Genomic DNA, 12,375 nt, shown 5'->3' with positions numbered 1-12,375 from the left:
AACTGTGAATCTCTTAGTAGTCTTCCTAAGGTGCAATGTTTTTGTTCTTAAATTAATATTCGTACACTCCAGACCTTTTATCTGACTCATTTGTATTGAAGTAACAAGATTATAGACTGTGCCCAGTCAATGAACTTTTTGTCTGTCAATTGTCCAAATACCTACTGTCCCCAAAAATGGAATAACTCTGCTTAAAACAACTATAATTCCTAAATGGTAAATGCCACATTTTTGTTAAACCTCCTAAAATAAATATGTAATAATAATAATAATACACTTCTCAAGTAGTTGTATTTACAGTCTATTGTTGTTATATATAAAGGCAATATAATAAAAACTCTCTCCATTGTCCAGTTACTTCTGAAATTAACTGGATGTAGCATTTCATCTTGACTGCCTGACAAGGAAATTTGCTGTGTGATTACATCATGTCCTTGTGCATTCATGGAGGAGACAGAGACTACTTCACTAGGTGTAAAATACCTCAAAATAAATTCTTATATAGAAGTAAAATACAAAATACAAAAGCCAATGTGTTGCAGACACTCATGGTAAGAGATGGCTGGTACAACATTTGAGCAGCTTTCAGTGGAACGAATGCGTGACTGCGTCTTTAATCCTCACACCTTCATCCTCAATGTAAGACAAAGTCAAAGTCAGACATTTGACTCAAACATAAGAACAAACAGGACAAAAATATAATTTTATTCAGTGAAAATGAACAGATTCAAAGGTGTAATGTTCACACTGTATCAACACATTCTTATCGAATCAACATAGTGTGCAAAAAGAGCATTAGTTGTCAGTGAGGCAGATCTTTGAAAGCATTTCCATGTTAGATTTAAAGATGGTCTATCTTCACAGAAGACAAGAGAGTTCAAACTAAAAGTTGCTGGAGCTGAAGTGAACGAAGAAGGTCCGGATCTCTTTGGGAGCAATGGTCACAGTGAAATTTCCACAGCTCCGACATGTTTTAAACTCTAAAAATGAATAAAATGAAAGATAAAAGATAGTTTGTAAAGCATAGAGCCTGTCTCTGTTCAAATAAATCAAATAAATCTTACTTGTGTCTAAGTTGTCTGCTGTCTTCCACTTCCACCTCTGCAGACTGGGGAGATCCCAGGTGCCAGTGAGAGAACGCTCCTCCAACTCTTTTACCTCCCCTATGCCCTGTAGAAGATCCTGCACACGGCAAATGGAAAAGAAAAATATAATGCAAATTCTACTTCTACAATTCTATCTCTCTAAATCTAAATACTTCCTTCTAACGTTATACAGACACTCCACATGATTACCTTTACGTTTATGGAAACAGGCTTGGAGAGCTCTGGATCTTCTCCTTCTTCATAGAGATGCATGATTCTCAGCAGGACCCGATCATAGTCTGGCTCTGAGTGCTCCCCCTTACCTAGATGTTCGTCATAGAAAATGTATTAATTTACAAATGCAACTCAGCAACACAAGCAGTGCGTGTGAAGAGATTTTCTTGTGCCAGTATTTCTCCCTGCTGACCAGAGTGTATGCGGCTGAGGTGAACGTCGTGATTAGCACTGTAGTTCCATCCAGGGACACTGAGGCTGAGCAGGTGGAGGTTGGGCGGCAGAACGACTGAATGCACAGGAAAACTGCTTCTAGACTCCATGTTCAGCTTGGGTTTCTCTACAAGTGCAAAAGAATGGAAACTTGGTTAACCAACACAAAATATATAGAAGTGAGGTTGTCACAGTGCATTTTAAAACAGCACACACTGGGTTGGTCTATCGGCACGACGACAGGTCTGTGTTGAAGCTCTATCGCCTCTCTCTGATAACGCGTGGAGGTGGCGCTGATGGAGCTCAGCGTCATCCACAGGGTGGGCATCACTATTGAGCTGTCGTTGAGAGTCAGGTTGTAGCCAAGGTTCCAGGGCAAGTTGTTCCAAAGACGCCTGTGGAGCATGACCTGGGAAATTCACAGGACATGCATTACCATGGATCACTGTGGACAGATGTTAACTCTGGCTTTTATTTTTTACCTCTAGTTGTCCGTGGGCTTGGCTGGATACACCGTGGGCTCTGTCGCTGACTAGCACCAGCCTGCTAACATCATCCTCAATGTAGGCAGCACGAACCATGGGGAAGTAGTTCTGCAAAATCCGTGTTGTACATAGATTATTCTGTGTTCTTTAGCATTTTAACATCTTCCTACACCCACTTTATATCAAGACATACTCTGGCCAAAGTGTTATTAGTGAACTTCCTGTACGGCCTCTTCATCATCTGGTAGCCATTGTCGTCTGTGTACAGGGTCCTGTTGTTCTTCAAGGAGGAGCTGGTCCTCAGGACAACCTCTGTGTTGAGACGAAGGGGACCCAGGGAGTAGGTCTGCTCCAGCCTGAGACACCGCGCTTTGGTCCCAAAGCATTCTGGGACACGGGTGGTGACTGAGTAGGCGTAGTCTTTGTCACTTTCCTCTCTAGATGACAGAACACATGACTTTATAAGAATGAGTTAAGGCAGTTAAGGCCGAGAAAATAGAAGCTGAGGAACTAAAACTGAAACATTAGTGAAACCAAAAAGCAAAATAAAAAGTTCCTTTTACCCACCTGTAGAAGTACTGTCTGATCTCAGACACAATCTTCCCAGGAATAATTTCCATTTCTACAGCCTTGTAGGCTCGCACAGATGAACTATTTGCACTGAAGATGTAGTTATCCGAGATAGGCCCCACTTTTACATCTCCATTTGCATGGTACTCCCAGAAATCCTGAGTCATCATCACTTCTCTTTTTTCCTGACTACCATGGATGAGAGAGAAGTGAACAGACAGAGAGTTATTTTAGAAGAGGAGAAATGTTGAGCAACAAAAAAGGCAGATTATTTTCTTTACTTGTTAACTCCTTGGTCTTTTAAATGTTGAAACTGAAAAATCCTTTTAAGTATATCTGTATGGAGCAAGATAACCGATGAGACAGTTAAAATCGTACAGATGAGTGATGCTGTGCAGTAGATTGGTGTCCTGGTCAAACATGAGCTTGTAGCATCCACTCAGAACAGGCAGGAGCCTCCTCCCGGTTTTCCTCCAGGCCTGGATGTTACGTCTCTCAAACAAAACCCCTTTAGCTTCATAAGTCCACATACACTTGGGCCTCTGAGAACAGTGCTTCTCAGAGAACTTAATCAAGTAGTTCCTTTGCTGGAGGCCTCCAAGTTCCACCATGATGAAAAGGTCATTGGTCACATTGGACTGGGCAGACCTCTGGATCTGGAAGACACAGACACGATATTGTTACAGTCGAAACTTGAAGACAAATTAATTTATGCAAAACTGGATGAGAAATGTTCATAGTGTTGATGTGACTTTACTCTACTTTCACATTGATTAAAACCCTGCGACAGCCACATGTGTGATGTAACATTCAAACGTTTGCTACATATAAGCTTTTAATTATGATACTCAAGACACAAACACTACCTGTGCAGGCACTGGCTGTCCCTTGTCATCATAGACGGCTGCGTTCGGGAACGTCACCGTTATGTTGATAATAGTGGTGATGTTCCACGCTAAAGGGTTGTAAACGATGACATGCTGCTCCAGAGGCTGATGAACATCTGGAGGAAGGAGAGTAATTACCAGGTAATTATTTAAACTGCAACCTGAAAGTTAGAGATGAGTACCACTAATTATGTTGCTAGATCCCAGGAGGTAACTAATCAGCATAGTAACTCACAAATTAACATATTGTACCTAATTGTTCCTTTAATCCATAAACACAGAGATTAAAAGACTATGATCTATGATCAATTACTGAAATTACTAAAAACCTTTTCTGAGGATGCTGGGTCTGTTAAGGCTGTGAGGCAGCAGGAAAAGAGCAGCCAGAAGTTCCTCCACCCCCATCATGGCCTGCTTTAGATGCTGCAGGTACATGTCAGCCACCTTGGGAGATTCTGTGCCAGTGATGGCATCATGATGCTGCACCTACATACAAGCAGCAAATAATATTTGGTGTCCACATGAGATGAACCTTCACAAGATCACAATTTATGCTCCTATAAAAGAGAAAATCAAATATCACTATGACAGTTTGACTTCACTTCTTATGAATGTTTACCTCCGAGACAGCCCAGCGAAGTGCTCTCAGTTTGCTCAGGGCCCAGTCTTTAGCTACAGGTCCATCAGGGAACATGACTCGATAGCTCGTGAAAAGAGTCTCCGCTGCATGCAGCTGGGAACTGGCCTGTCGAGCTAGTCCTTTCAAAACGTTTCTGGAGGCATAAAACCCTGTCCACGCCTGGTAGGGTTCTAGGAAATAAAAACACGAGTCGCAGTAAATTATATCAACAAGCTAACTGAAGAAAATGTGTAGTTGGTGATGCTTTATTTTAGGATTTAGATACTCACCAGTGGAATATGGTAAAAAATCTTCACTCCCACGAACTTCCCATGTAAGATTTGATTGGTAGATGGCTTGGAAGTATTCACTCAGAGTAGCATACTGAACTGTCACCCCGAACTCTTTGCTGTTCTGGTTGATGTACTTTATTAAAGGATCCATGTTGTTGAACTGCACTGAAGAGTTGTAGAACTGTTTGTCACAGCCCTGAAACAAGACCAAAATCACGTGTACAGTCAAAGCAGCTCCATAAAACTATACCTAGTTTTTCCACTGGGAAAATAACAGCATCCAGAATCTCTATTTACCCATGGCCAGAGCACATGATTAGTCCTAAACCACTCAGCTCTCTGCTTGATGTTGTCCACCATTGTTTGGGCGTAGGCATGTACTGTGTCTTTGGTGACGGGCAGGCTCATGTTGGGGTAGACTCCATCTTTAGGCGGGTCTGGGAATAAGGCTACTCCGTTCCAATAGAAACCAGAGCTGAGATATAGAATAACATGTCTTTAATGAAAGTCTGCTCTTTTCTCTTAATGCGGAACTACTTTACAATTTAGTTTTTTTTTTAATCATCACTTTTAAATTTAGTATTTTATTTAATCAAGTTTGGTATGTTATCTGTATATTTATAATGTTTGTTACATTTGTTCAGTAGGAGAACAATAATTATTCAGCAAGTTTACTTTTACATTTACATTTAGTGGTGTTATGGCTGCTATGCAGTATAATTGGAGCTATAGAGGGTCTACTATGTGCACGGTGTACCTGTTGGAGAAAGGCAGGTAGGATGGAGTGCAATAGCTAAACTGGTCCATGGTGTGGGTGAAGATCTCTTGCTGGGCTTTCAAAGAGGGAGATCCTCTCCAAACAAACTGTAGTTTCTGCCCCAAAAAGAGATAAATCATAACAACAACAACAACAAGAAGAATATAGTTATACGATTTTTTAAAGAAAATATATGAGAATATCTAGAAAGAAACGTGTTTCCAGTCATCGAAGTATTTGGAACTAGGCATCAGCTAATACCTTATTTTTCTGCATGGCGTCTTTGAGGTCGTAATCAATGCGAGAGATGAGGTGAGCGTTGAAACCTGCCAGGGCAAACAGGATCGGCGTTGTGGCAGAGGCTCCGAACGGATCCACGTGCCAGGAGAACTGAGGACGCACCCCGAACGTCTCATAGAGGAAACCATGACCCTCTAAAACAGCAGCAAGGCTCTGGGTTATTAAAATGACTTGTCGCCAAAATGGATGCTAAATGGAGCCAGACTTGTGCTAAACTACCTGTCATTTGCAATATTTCATCATCTAGATCAGTCACGGCCTCATCGTGCATCACTTGTCCCCCAATGATGAACTCAAGTCTCCCTTCCTTTACAAGCTGCCGTACCTAGAAAGCCAACCAAGACACATCATCATTTATATATCATAGGAAGTACTATTCTATACACACACACACACACACACACATACACACACACATGATTACAGTAAAAAAAGGAAATAGTTAATGGGGTGAACAGTGCTTCATTTTCTACCTTTAACAGTTCCACTGTTGCAATATTTAAATGTGTTTCAGTACAGACAAATGACTCACTACATGTCCTTACTTGTCTTTTATGGGAATCTGTGGCAACAGTGTCCCACCATAGACGAAAGAACTCCTGCTCCACAGCAATGAACCTCCGGTCTTTAGCCTTTGACAGCTCCTCAGTCACACTGGTGTACACATTGGCTGCATAGGCATGCATACTCTCCTGTGAATCATATTTGAATTTCATTAATGTGAATCTCATATATAAATTCTTACACAAATCTAACCATATTATATGACCCACGGTAGTTTAATCAAAGAAAAATCTGTAATAATAATGTAAATGTTTGTCATGGTTTTGTCATGTAAAAAGAAATAGAAAGCTACCTGGACAGTGTACACCCAGCCAACATCCATGTGACTGTGAGGAATCACAAATGTCTGAATTGGCTTGTTTTCGCCTGTCACTCCATTAGAGCAACAGCAACAAAAAACAAAGACAAGAAGGGCTAAAAATCCCATATTTAACCCGTAAAGTAGGAGAACTCTCGGATAACTTCACTTCTCATCCAGACTTCCGTGTTATTGTTGTCCTACAACATGTGACTCCTCACTACGGAAGCTCGGACGGACCAAACCAGCTCGACGTTCGCCTTCTTTACCCCGGAAGTAATTCGTGTAAACACGGTGCACGTTGATTTGAAGGTGAAACTCATCATCTGATGCCGCATTAAAATGTCAAAAAATACGAGAGTAGCGCTGATATTTGGAGGCTTTGTCACGGTTGTTGCAGCTGCGTTTTATCCAATATATTTCTACCCGCTGACGCATAAAGAAGACTACAGTAAGTGTCTAAGAGCTAAATGCTAACGTCAATGTTACACAATCCGCTTACGATGTGCAGCCTAATTTCATGAATGATAATGTCTGTAAACAAATTAACAGTGTCTTAAGGAATTATTACTCTTTATAGCTACACATAAATGTTTAGTTGGCGAATTCAACTAGCTAAACAAGCGTTAGCCTTCAACCTTAGCTAACCTATAAACTGCATTTACTCAAGTGCTGTATTTCCATTTTATTTTTACTACACAGGTAGTTTTTACTGCACTACATCTGATGGCAGCTTGATTTACTACTGACTTTTGGCAGATGTAGATTTCACATATAAAATGTAATCAACAAATAAATGATGATTCGTTAAAATTGATTAATTATCTGTCCGCACATATGCTGATTAAATCAGCTCCACCTTAACTCGCTACTGTTTTAACAGTATATTACAAGAGGTCTTTGTCCTTATTTATTTATTTGTGTTTATTTGTTGATTAAACAAATATGTATTACAGTTAGATACATACTAATAGCATTCAACAAGATTGTGGTGTAGTAGTTTTTGTACTGCATGTGTTTTAACTTGAGTAAAAGGTTTAACATTGTACTTCTACTTGTGCCGTAGTACCTTTTTAAGGCAAGTACTTGCATTATTGCCTAAGTATTGAGTTTGTGTACCTCTTTCACATCTGGTCTTCTCTCATTATGTTTAGTTCATCAGTGAACAGTCTCCAAAAGTGAAAGAACCTCAGTTTAAAATCACTGACAGATATTATGCAGCTGCAGAAATGATGAGAAGAAGATTTAAGGTTGACAGTTGTTCTTCAACAACCTGCAACAACCTTTTTATTTACATTATTTTCATTCTTTGTTTGTTTTCAGCCTTGCTGTTGTCAGTACTGTAATGTTTTTCAGCTTACTGACTAATTAAACTCTGTATACAAAATGTATAGGTTATAGTTATAAAAAAAAGTAATAGTAATAAAGTAAAAACAAAATACTATTCTAGTTGCAGTTAAAAGCATTGTTCACCTAAACTATTTTAAATTAACAGCAGTTCGGCATATAAATTAGGAACAAAGAACATTTAAAATGAGTTTAATTACATACCAACCATACCACCAATGTGAAAACCTGAACAGTAAAACAAAAACACAACACACACACACACACACACAAATTACAAGAAGTCAAGTATAGTTTCTGACTAAACACCATGAGGTTTCCTTTCCAGTGCCTCAAAACCATTAACATGTAGCTGAACCATCTTGGACAAAGAGAGATGCCAGGAAAATTCATTAAGGGAAATAGTTGTGGTTACAACATATGTCTAGGACAGCCACTCCAGTTGTTGGACAGTGTTTGTTCTCTGAACCAGTTCTAGCCAGCACAGACAATTGTGGATAAACTTCTCCTAGTGTTACTGACAGTGCAGACAAACAATGAGGGCCCATAATAACCCGCTGCAACACGAAAATCATGTTTATGACACTAAATACTGTACTGTTTGTTTCTTTGTTAGGAGAAATCCAAAAGATCAACCGGGCAGGAATCAACCAGGCAGATGTTCAACCTGTGGGTAAGAGAACACAGATATGTCAACAGGGGCATTGGTTTTGTCGCTGTGTTATATTTATGGCATAGTTTACATATTGTCTGTATGCACTAGATATAATGTGCCTAACAATAGTTGTGGTGGCTAAAGTATTGTAAATAAATATAGCAGTAGTAACCTGGTGTGTGTGTGTGTGGTTTGGTCTTGGTTTGTATTTAGTTTTTACAGTATGTGAGAATATAGTGTACTTATTGTGGTTAATGTAAATTTACACATTGACAACATGTCATGTGCACCAGCTAGGGGTTTTCTTTTTACAGTATCAGGACAATTGTGACTTACATTGAATTCACTGCAAAGTCAACCAAAGAAGTGTGTTGCATACAGCATTGTTTTGTATGGTACAGCACAATCATTTAGCAGTTTGAGCATGAATAGGTGTGGTGAGAACTCTGTTGCATGGAATTCAGAGCCTCATTGGTAATGCTGTCTTTATTCTGATTGTTTTTTTGTCTTTTTTTTGTTTCCGTCTAAAGGTTTGAAGATATGGTCAGATCCATTCAAGCCTGCAGAGAAATGATGACCAGCGTCAGCCGAGCTCGATTAATATCAGTGTCTGATACCGATGAAGACTTTGGCTGGAGAACATCTTTTTTTTTTTTTTTGATTGGTGTGTTTGAGTGTTTGGTGTGTGCATGAGTGAATGATGTCCACAATGTGTTTACTTTATTATCTAACTAATAAATCCCTGAACACTTTAATACAACTTGCTTTCCTGAGATGTGTGTCCTTAAGATGCTGGTTGTCATTAGTCCACAAGGGGGCGCCTGACGTCTGCCTGTAGATGCAAAATGCACTCGACTGCTTAATGTTTTGTTTGTGCATCTTAGATATTTTGGAAAGAAACCTCAGTATTTCCAAAAGCCATGCTCTGTTATGCAGCCTGTAGGAAATTATAATAAAATCTAATAGTGGCGTGTTTACCCATCTTATTCACGAGAATCTATTGTGACACCTTATTTTGATTCAGCTGATGTGCGAGTCATAAAAACGGTTTGGCACATGAGGGACAATGTCCAGTAATGTGTGCTATCATCTTCCAAAATGGAAACGGTAAAGGCAGAGTTATTCCAGGACACATCACTCTGTATTACCGTTTCCCTGTCACAGACAGAGGGTTTAACTGTTGCTCGGCTGTTTAAATGGCATGTGACTCTAGCTGTGTTTTGCCCATAGGCTGAAAGGACAGGGCAGCGCTCTATGGTCGTCTTATTCAGAATCCTACTCAATGTGATCCAGACTCGCTTTATGAGTCCACGGCTGCTGTAAAAGCAGAGAATTCCAAAACTGCCATTTTCTCCCTGTACTTTTGTGGTTTCCTGACATTGACCAGCATCCCCTTTCAGAGTTTGGTTCATCAAAGTCCTTTTGGAGGGAAGATAGATTAAGAAAGAACTACAGCATGTGTTTATGGTCCTTCAGAGATGGTGCATTTTAAAAGTTGCCCTTAAATCTTTCACAGTCCTCGATATAGCCTGTACTTTCAGCCTTTTAGGACCGTTCGTGAGGCCCTCTGCCAAAAAAGCCGACTGCACGGGCCAGCAACAGCCACTCTCTTTCTCAACCCCCCAATCAACAAGCCCCATTGTTTATGAGAGGTTGTTATTGTTGGGCTACATTCAGAAACAAGAGAAAACTCAAGAGCCCCGGTTGTGCAGAGGCGTCCAAAGTAAAGAGAGCAAGGGGTGAGGGGGTGGTTAAGGAAAAACGAAAAGCAGAAATTCCTCTCATTCCCCGCTGGTGTTTTCCAGATTCCTCAAGCGACAGCTCCTCGGCTGTGTGAGTGAAGTAAGCAACCAGAGGGGAAATTGAAGCAAACGGAGAGAGGAAGAGAACCACATTCTTGAGGGGACGCGTCACCTACACACAGAATAGAAAGACACTCAATCTCTGTTACTTTGCCTGGCAAAGTATGTAACAGGTTGTGCAGCATGGCTTTCAGCTTCTAAGTGCTGCCTTTCCGTGAATCAGTTTTTGAATCTCCGTGACACTTCATGTTAGACATGCACTTTCTCCTTATGTCTGTTTTTCTGAAGCGGGCCTCAAGTCTGCACCAGGCTTTTACGGTTCTGTGGTGTCTAGTCCTCTTTATGTGGCTCTTGTCCCATTCAGATGAATATGTAGATAGACACCCATCACAATAAAACTTTCAGTAGGGTCAAATCGCACTATAAACCAAATGAACTCGACATTGTCACCCCCGCAGCACTTTTACTATGCTGCCATTAACCAATCACACAAATCTCTCTCAGCTATTGAGGAGGTTTTGGAGGGTGGTGGCACGTTGTCGCTCTGTTAGGCGTGTGTTCACGAGCAGCAGATAATTGGCCAAGGTTTCTAGCTAATTGCCATGGGGACAAGGGTTGACAGACAGGCCACAGGGTTGGAGGAACAGCAGAGAGCGTGCGGGAAGGGGCGGGATGGGACGTAAAATGAGAGCAAACGCCTCACTCCTACTATGCCGTGTGGAAAATAGAAAGAAAATAAGTGAACAAAAACAAGAATTTGGGAGAGCTCCAAAGGGACTCGATGACAAACTCTGTAATTAAAGACAGAGGACGGCGGAATTCGTTTCTATTTAGGGAAGTGTTTACAGCTTAGAAGGATTTTTATGGTTGTTTGTTTATCGATATCGACTATTAATTGATGGGTTGGACACACACCAGTGAAGAGAGAGGGTACCCCCACATGATGCAATATGTAAAGGTGCAATGAACTCAAAACAGATCCCATATACAGCTCATTCATAAATGACTCTGGGACTCTAACCTCAGCATGTCCACTTTATTATTATTTATTTGTTATTATAGAATAAGCAAATACTATACAAAATAGTATGAGCATGAGGATTTGCGATACATACTAAAATATCAGTGTAAAATAATAGAAATACACCAGAGGCAGAAATGAAAACTAGAGTTGAAGCAACTTGTTTAACAGACAGAAAAAATAAATTGAACATTCAGTCCACTCGTTGATGATAAAACCATAAGTTGTTTCATCAGAGATAAGGCAGTTAAGAGAAAATGAAACTTCCCAGCAACTAACAGTAATAATATGTAGTCTTGTTCCTGGCAGTCCCCTGAAGTCAGTGGTTTTAAAACATGCACTGTAAATCAAGATAAAGTTATATGTTATATTCAATATAGTTTAAATTCTGATGTACAACTTCGTAAGAGACTAAGTCTACAGATACAGGCTCATTAAAAAACACTTTTTAAAAAAAATAGATAAAGCAGAGCTGAAGTCATGTGTCGTGACGCGTTTTTTCCAACATTCTTCTTTCATGTAGTAGTAGCTCATTTAGTGTCAGGTCTCTGAACTCAAGCAGATGTCTAATCTTTGATTAAGCTCAGTTATAGACATTATTATTATTATTATTATTATATTTTTACCTGCTAAAGAGGAGACTGAAGGGAGTAACCACTTACAAAAATAAAGGAACTGGCCTCACTGTTCCAATACTTTTGAAGAGGAGTGTATGTGTTATTGATGCACCATAGCATATCTTTGGAGCACATGCAGGGGTACAGGATATATAAGATGCATTGTGTGTGTTAATAATACACTACATTTAAAGTACTTTGCATGTAAAAAGTAATCATTACATTTGCGCTGTTACTGATACGCTACTTAACCTTGTAAACAATCTACAGGAGATCTGTCAACATTCTGGATTCAAAAAGCACATGAAGCAATGTCTAGAAGAAAAGGCACTGGACAGGCTCTCAGCAGGCCGGGCGAGGCGAGCTGCCCCGGTGACAGTGTGGTCTGGAGAAAGCTAGAGTTACATCTAATGTGTCATTGAAAAGAGGAGTTCAGCTGAGAGGAACCCAGTATACCTCAGAGACTAAACTCGGGATGTGGAATTTACTGGAACTCCAAACATCGTGTGTGTACTTTTGTATTATGTTCATATCTGCCCTAAGCAGGACCACAAATAGATAATTATGGTTTGTTTTAGGTTGCATCTCTGTTGCCCAGTCGTGAAGGCATTGCAGTTCACTGCTGCGG

The 12,375-nt window shown here is 40.2% G+C and overlaps 2 protein-coding genes across 2 annotated transcripts; one reads left to right on the top strand and one right to left on the bottom strand.

Moving 5' to 3' along the window:
- Window positions 1-676: 676 nt before the first annotated feature.
- Window positions 677-6,503, bottom strand: man2b2 (mannosidase, alpha, class 2B, member 2). Its single transcript, XM_026353531.1, has 19 exons — window positions 6,300-6,503; window positions 5,989-6,135; window positions 5,663-5,768; window positions 5,405-5,577; window positions 5,144-5,259; window positions 4,684-4,861; window positions 4,384-4,582; window positions 4,094-4,284; window positions 3,804-3,960; window positions 3,454-3,590; window positions 2,966-3,243; window positions 2,585-2,776; window positions 2,211-2,454; window positions 2,015-2,125; window positions 1,749-1,941; window positions 1,513-1,659; window positions 1,296-1,408; window positions 1,065-1,182; window positions 677-980 (listed from the first exon to the last, which is right to left on the bottom strand). The coding sequence occupies exons 1-19, from the start codon at window positions 6,432-6,434 to the stop codon at window positions 883-885; spliced, it is 3,033 nt and encodes a 1,010-aa protein (XP_026209316.1). The 5' UTR covers window positions 6,435-6,503; the 3' UTR covers window positions 677-882.
- Window positions 6,504-6,571: 68 nt separating this feature from the next.
- smim20 (small integral membrane protein 20) lies at window positions 6,572-9,062 on the top strand. Its single transcript, XM_026353168.1, has 3 exons — window positions 6,572-6,756; window positions 8,269-8,325; window positions 8,838-9,062. Exons 1-3 carry the CDS (start codon window positions 6,648-6,650, stop codon window positions 8,879-8,881), a joined length of 210 nt encoding a protein of 69 aa, XP_026208953.1. The 5' UTR covers window positions 6,572-6,647; the 3' UTR covers window positions 8,882-9,062.
- The last annotated feature ends 3,313 nt before the right edge of the window (window positions 9,063-12,375 follow it).

Source organism: Anabas testudineus, chromosome 18 (genome assembly GCF_900324465.2).
Source record: "Anabas testudineus chromosome 18, fAnaTes1.2, whole genome shotgun sequence".
In the NCBI taxonomy this organism is placed as follows: Eukaryota; Metazoa; Chordata; class Actinopteri; order Anabantiformes; family Anabantidae; genus Anabas; species Anabas testudineus.
This window is presented reverse-complemented; position numbering and strand designations above follow the sequence as displayed.

Bases quoted from the DNA above. Each gene is read 5' to 3' on its own strand.
- man2b2 (XM_026353531.1), bottom strand. From the start codon at position 6,434: ATGGGATTTTTAGCCCTTCTTGTCTTTGTTTTTTGTTGCTGTTGCTCT. The intron at 5,769-5,988 runs GTAAGGACATGT...TTGGCTTTCTAG, and splicing joins CAGATTCCCATAAAAGACAA to GTACGGCAGCTTGTAAAGGA. The intron at 5,260-5,404 runs GTATTAGCTGAT...TTTTTGGGGCAG, and splicing joins ACGCCATGCAGAAAAATAAG to AAACTACAGTTTGTTTGGAG.
- smim20 (XM_026353168.1), top strand. From the start codon at position 6,648: ATGTCAAAAAATACGAGAGTAGCGCTGATATTTGGAGGCTTTGTCACG. The intron at 6,757-8,268 runs GTAAGTGTCTAA...TTTCTTTGTTAG, and splicing joins GACGCATAAAGAAGACTACA to GAGAAATCCAAAAGATCAAC. The intron at 8,326-8,837 runs GTAAGAGAACAC...TTCCGTCTAAAG, and splicing joins GGCAGATGTTCAACCTGTGG to GTTTGAAGATATGGTCAGAT.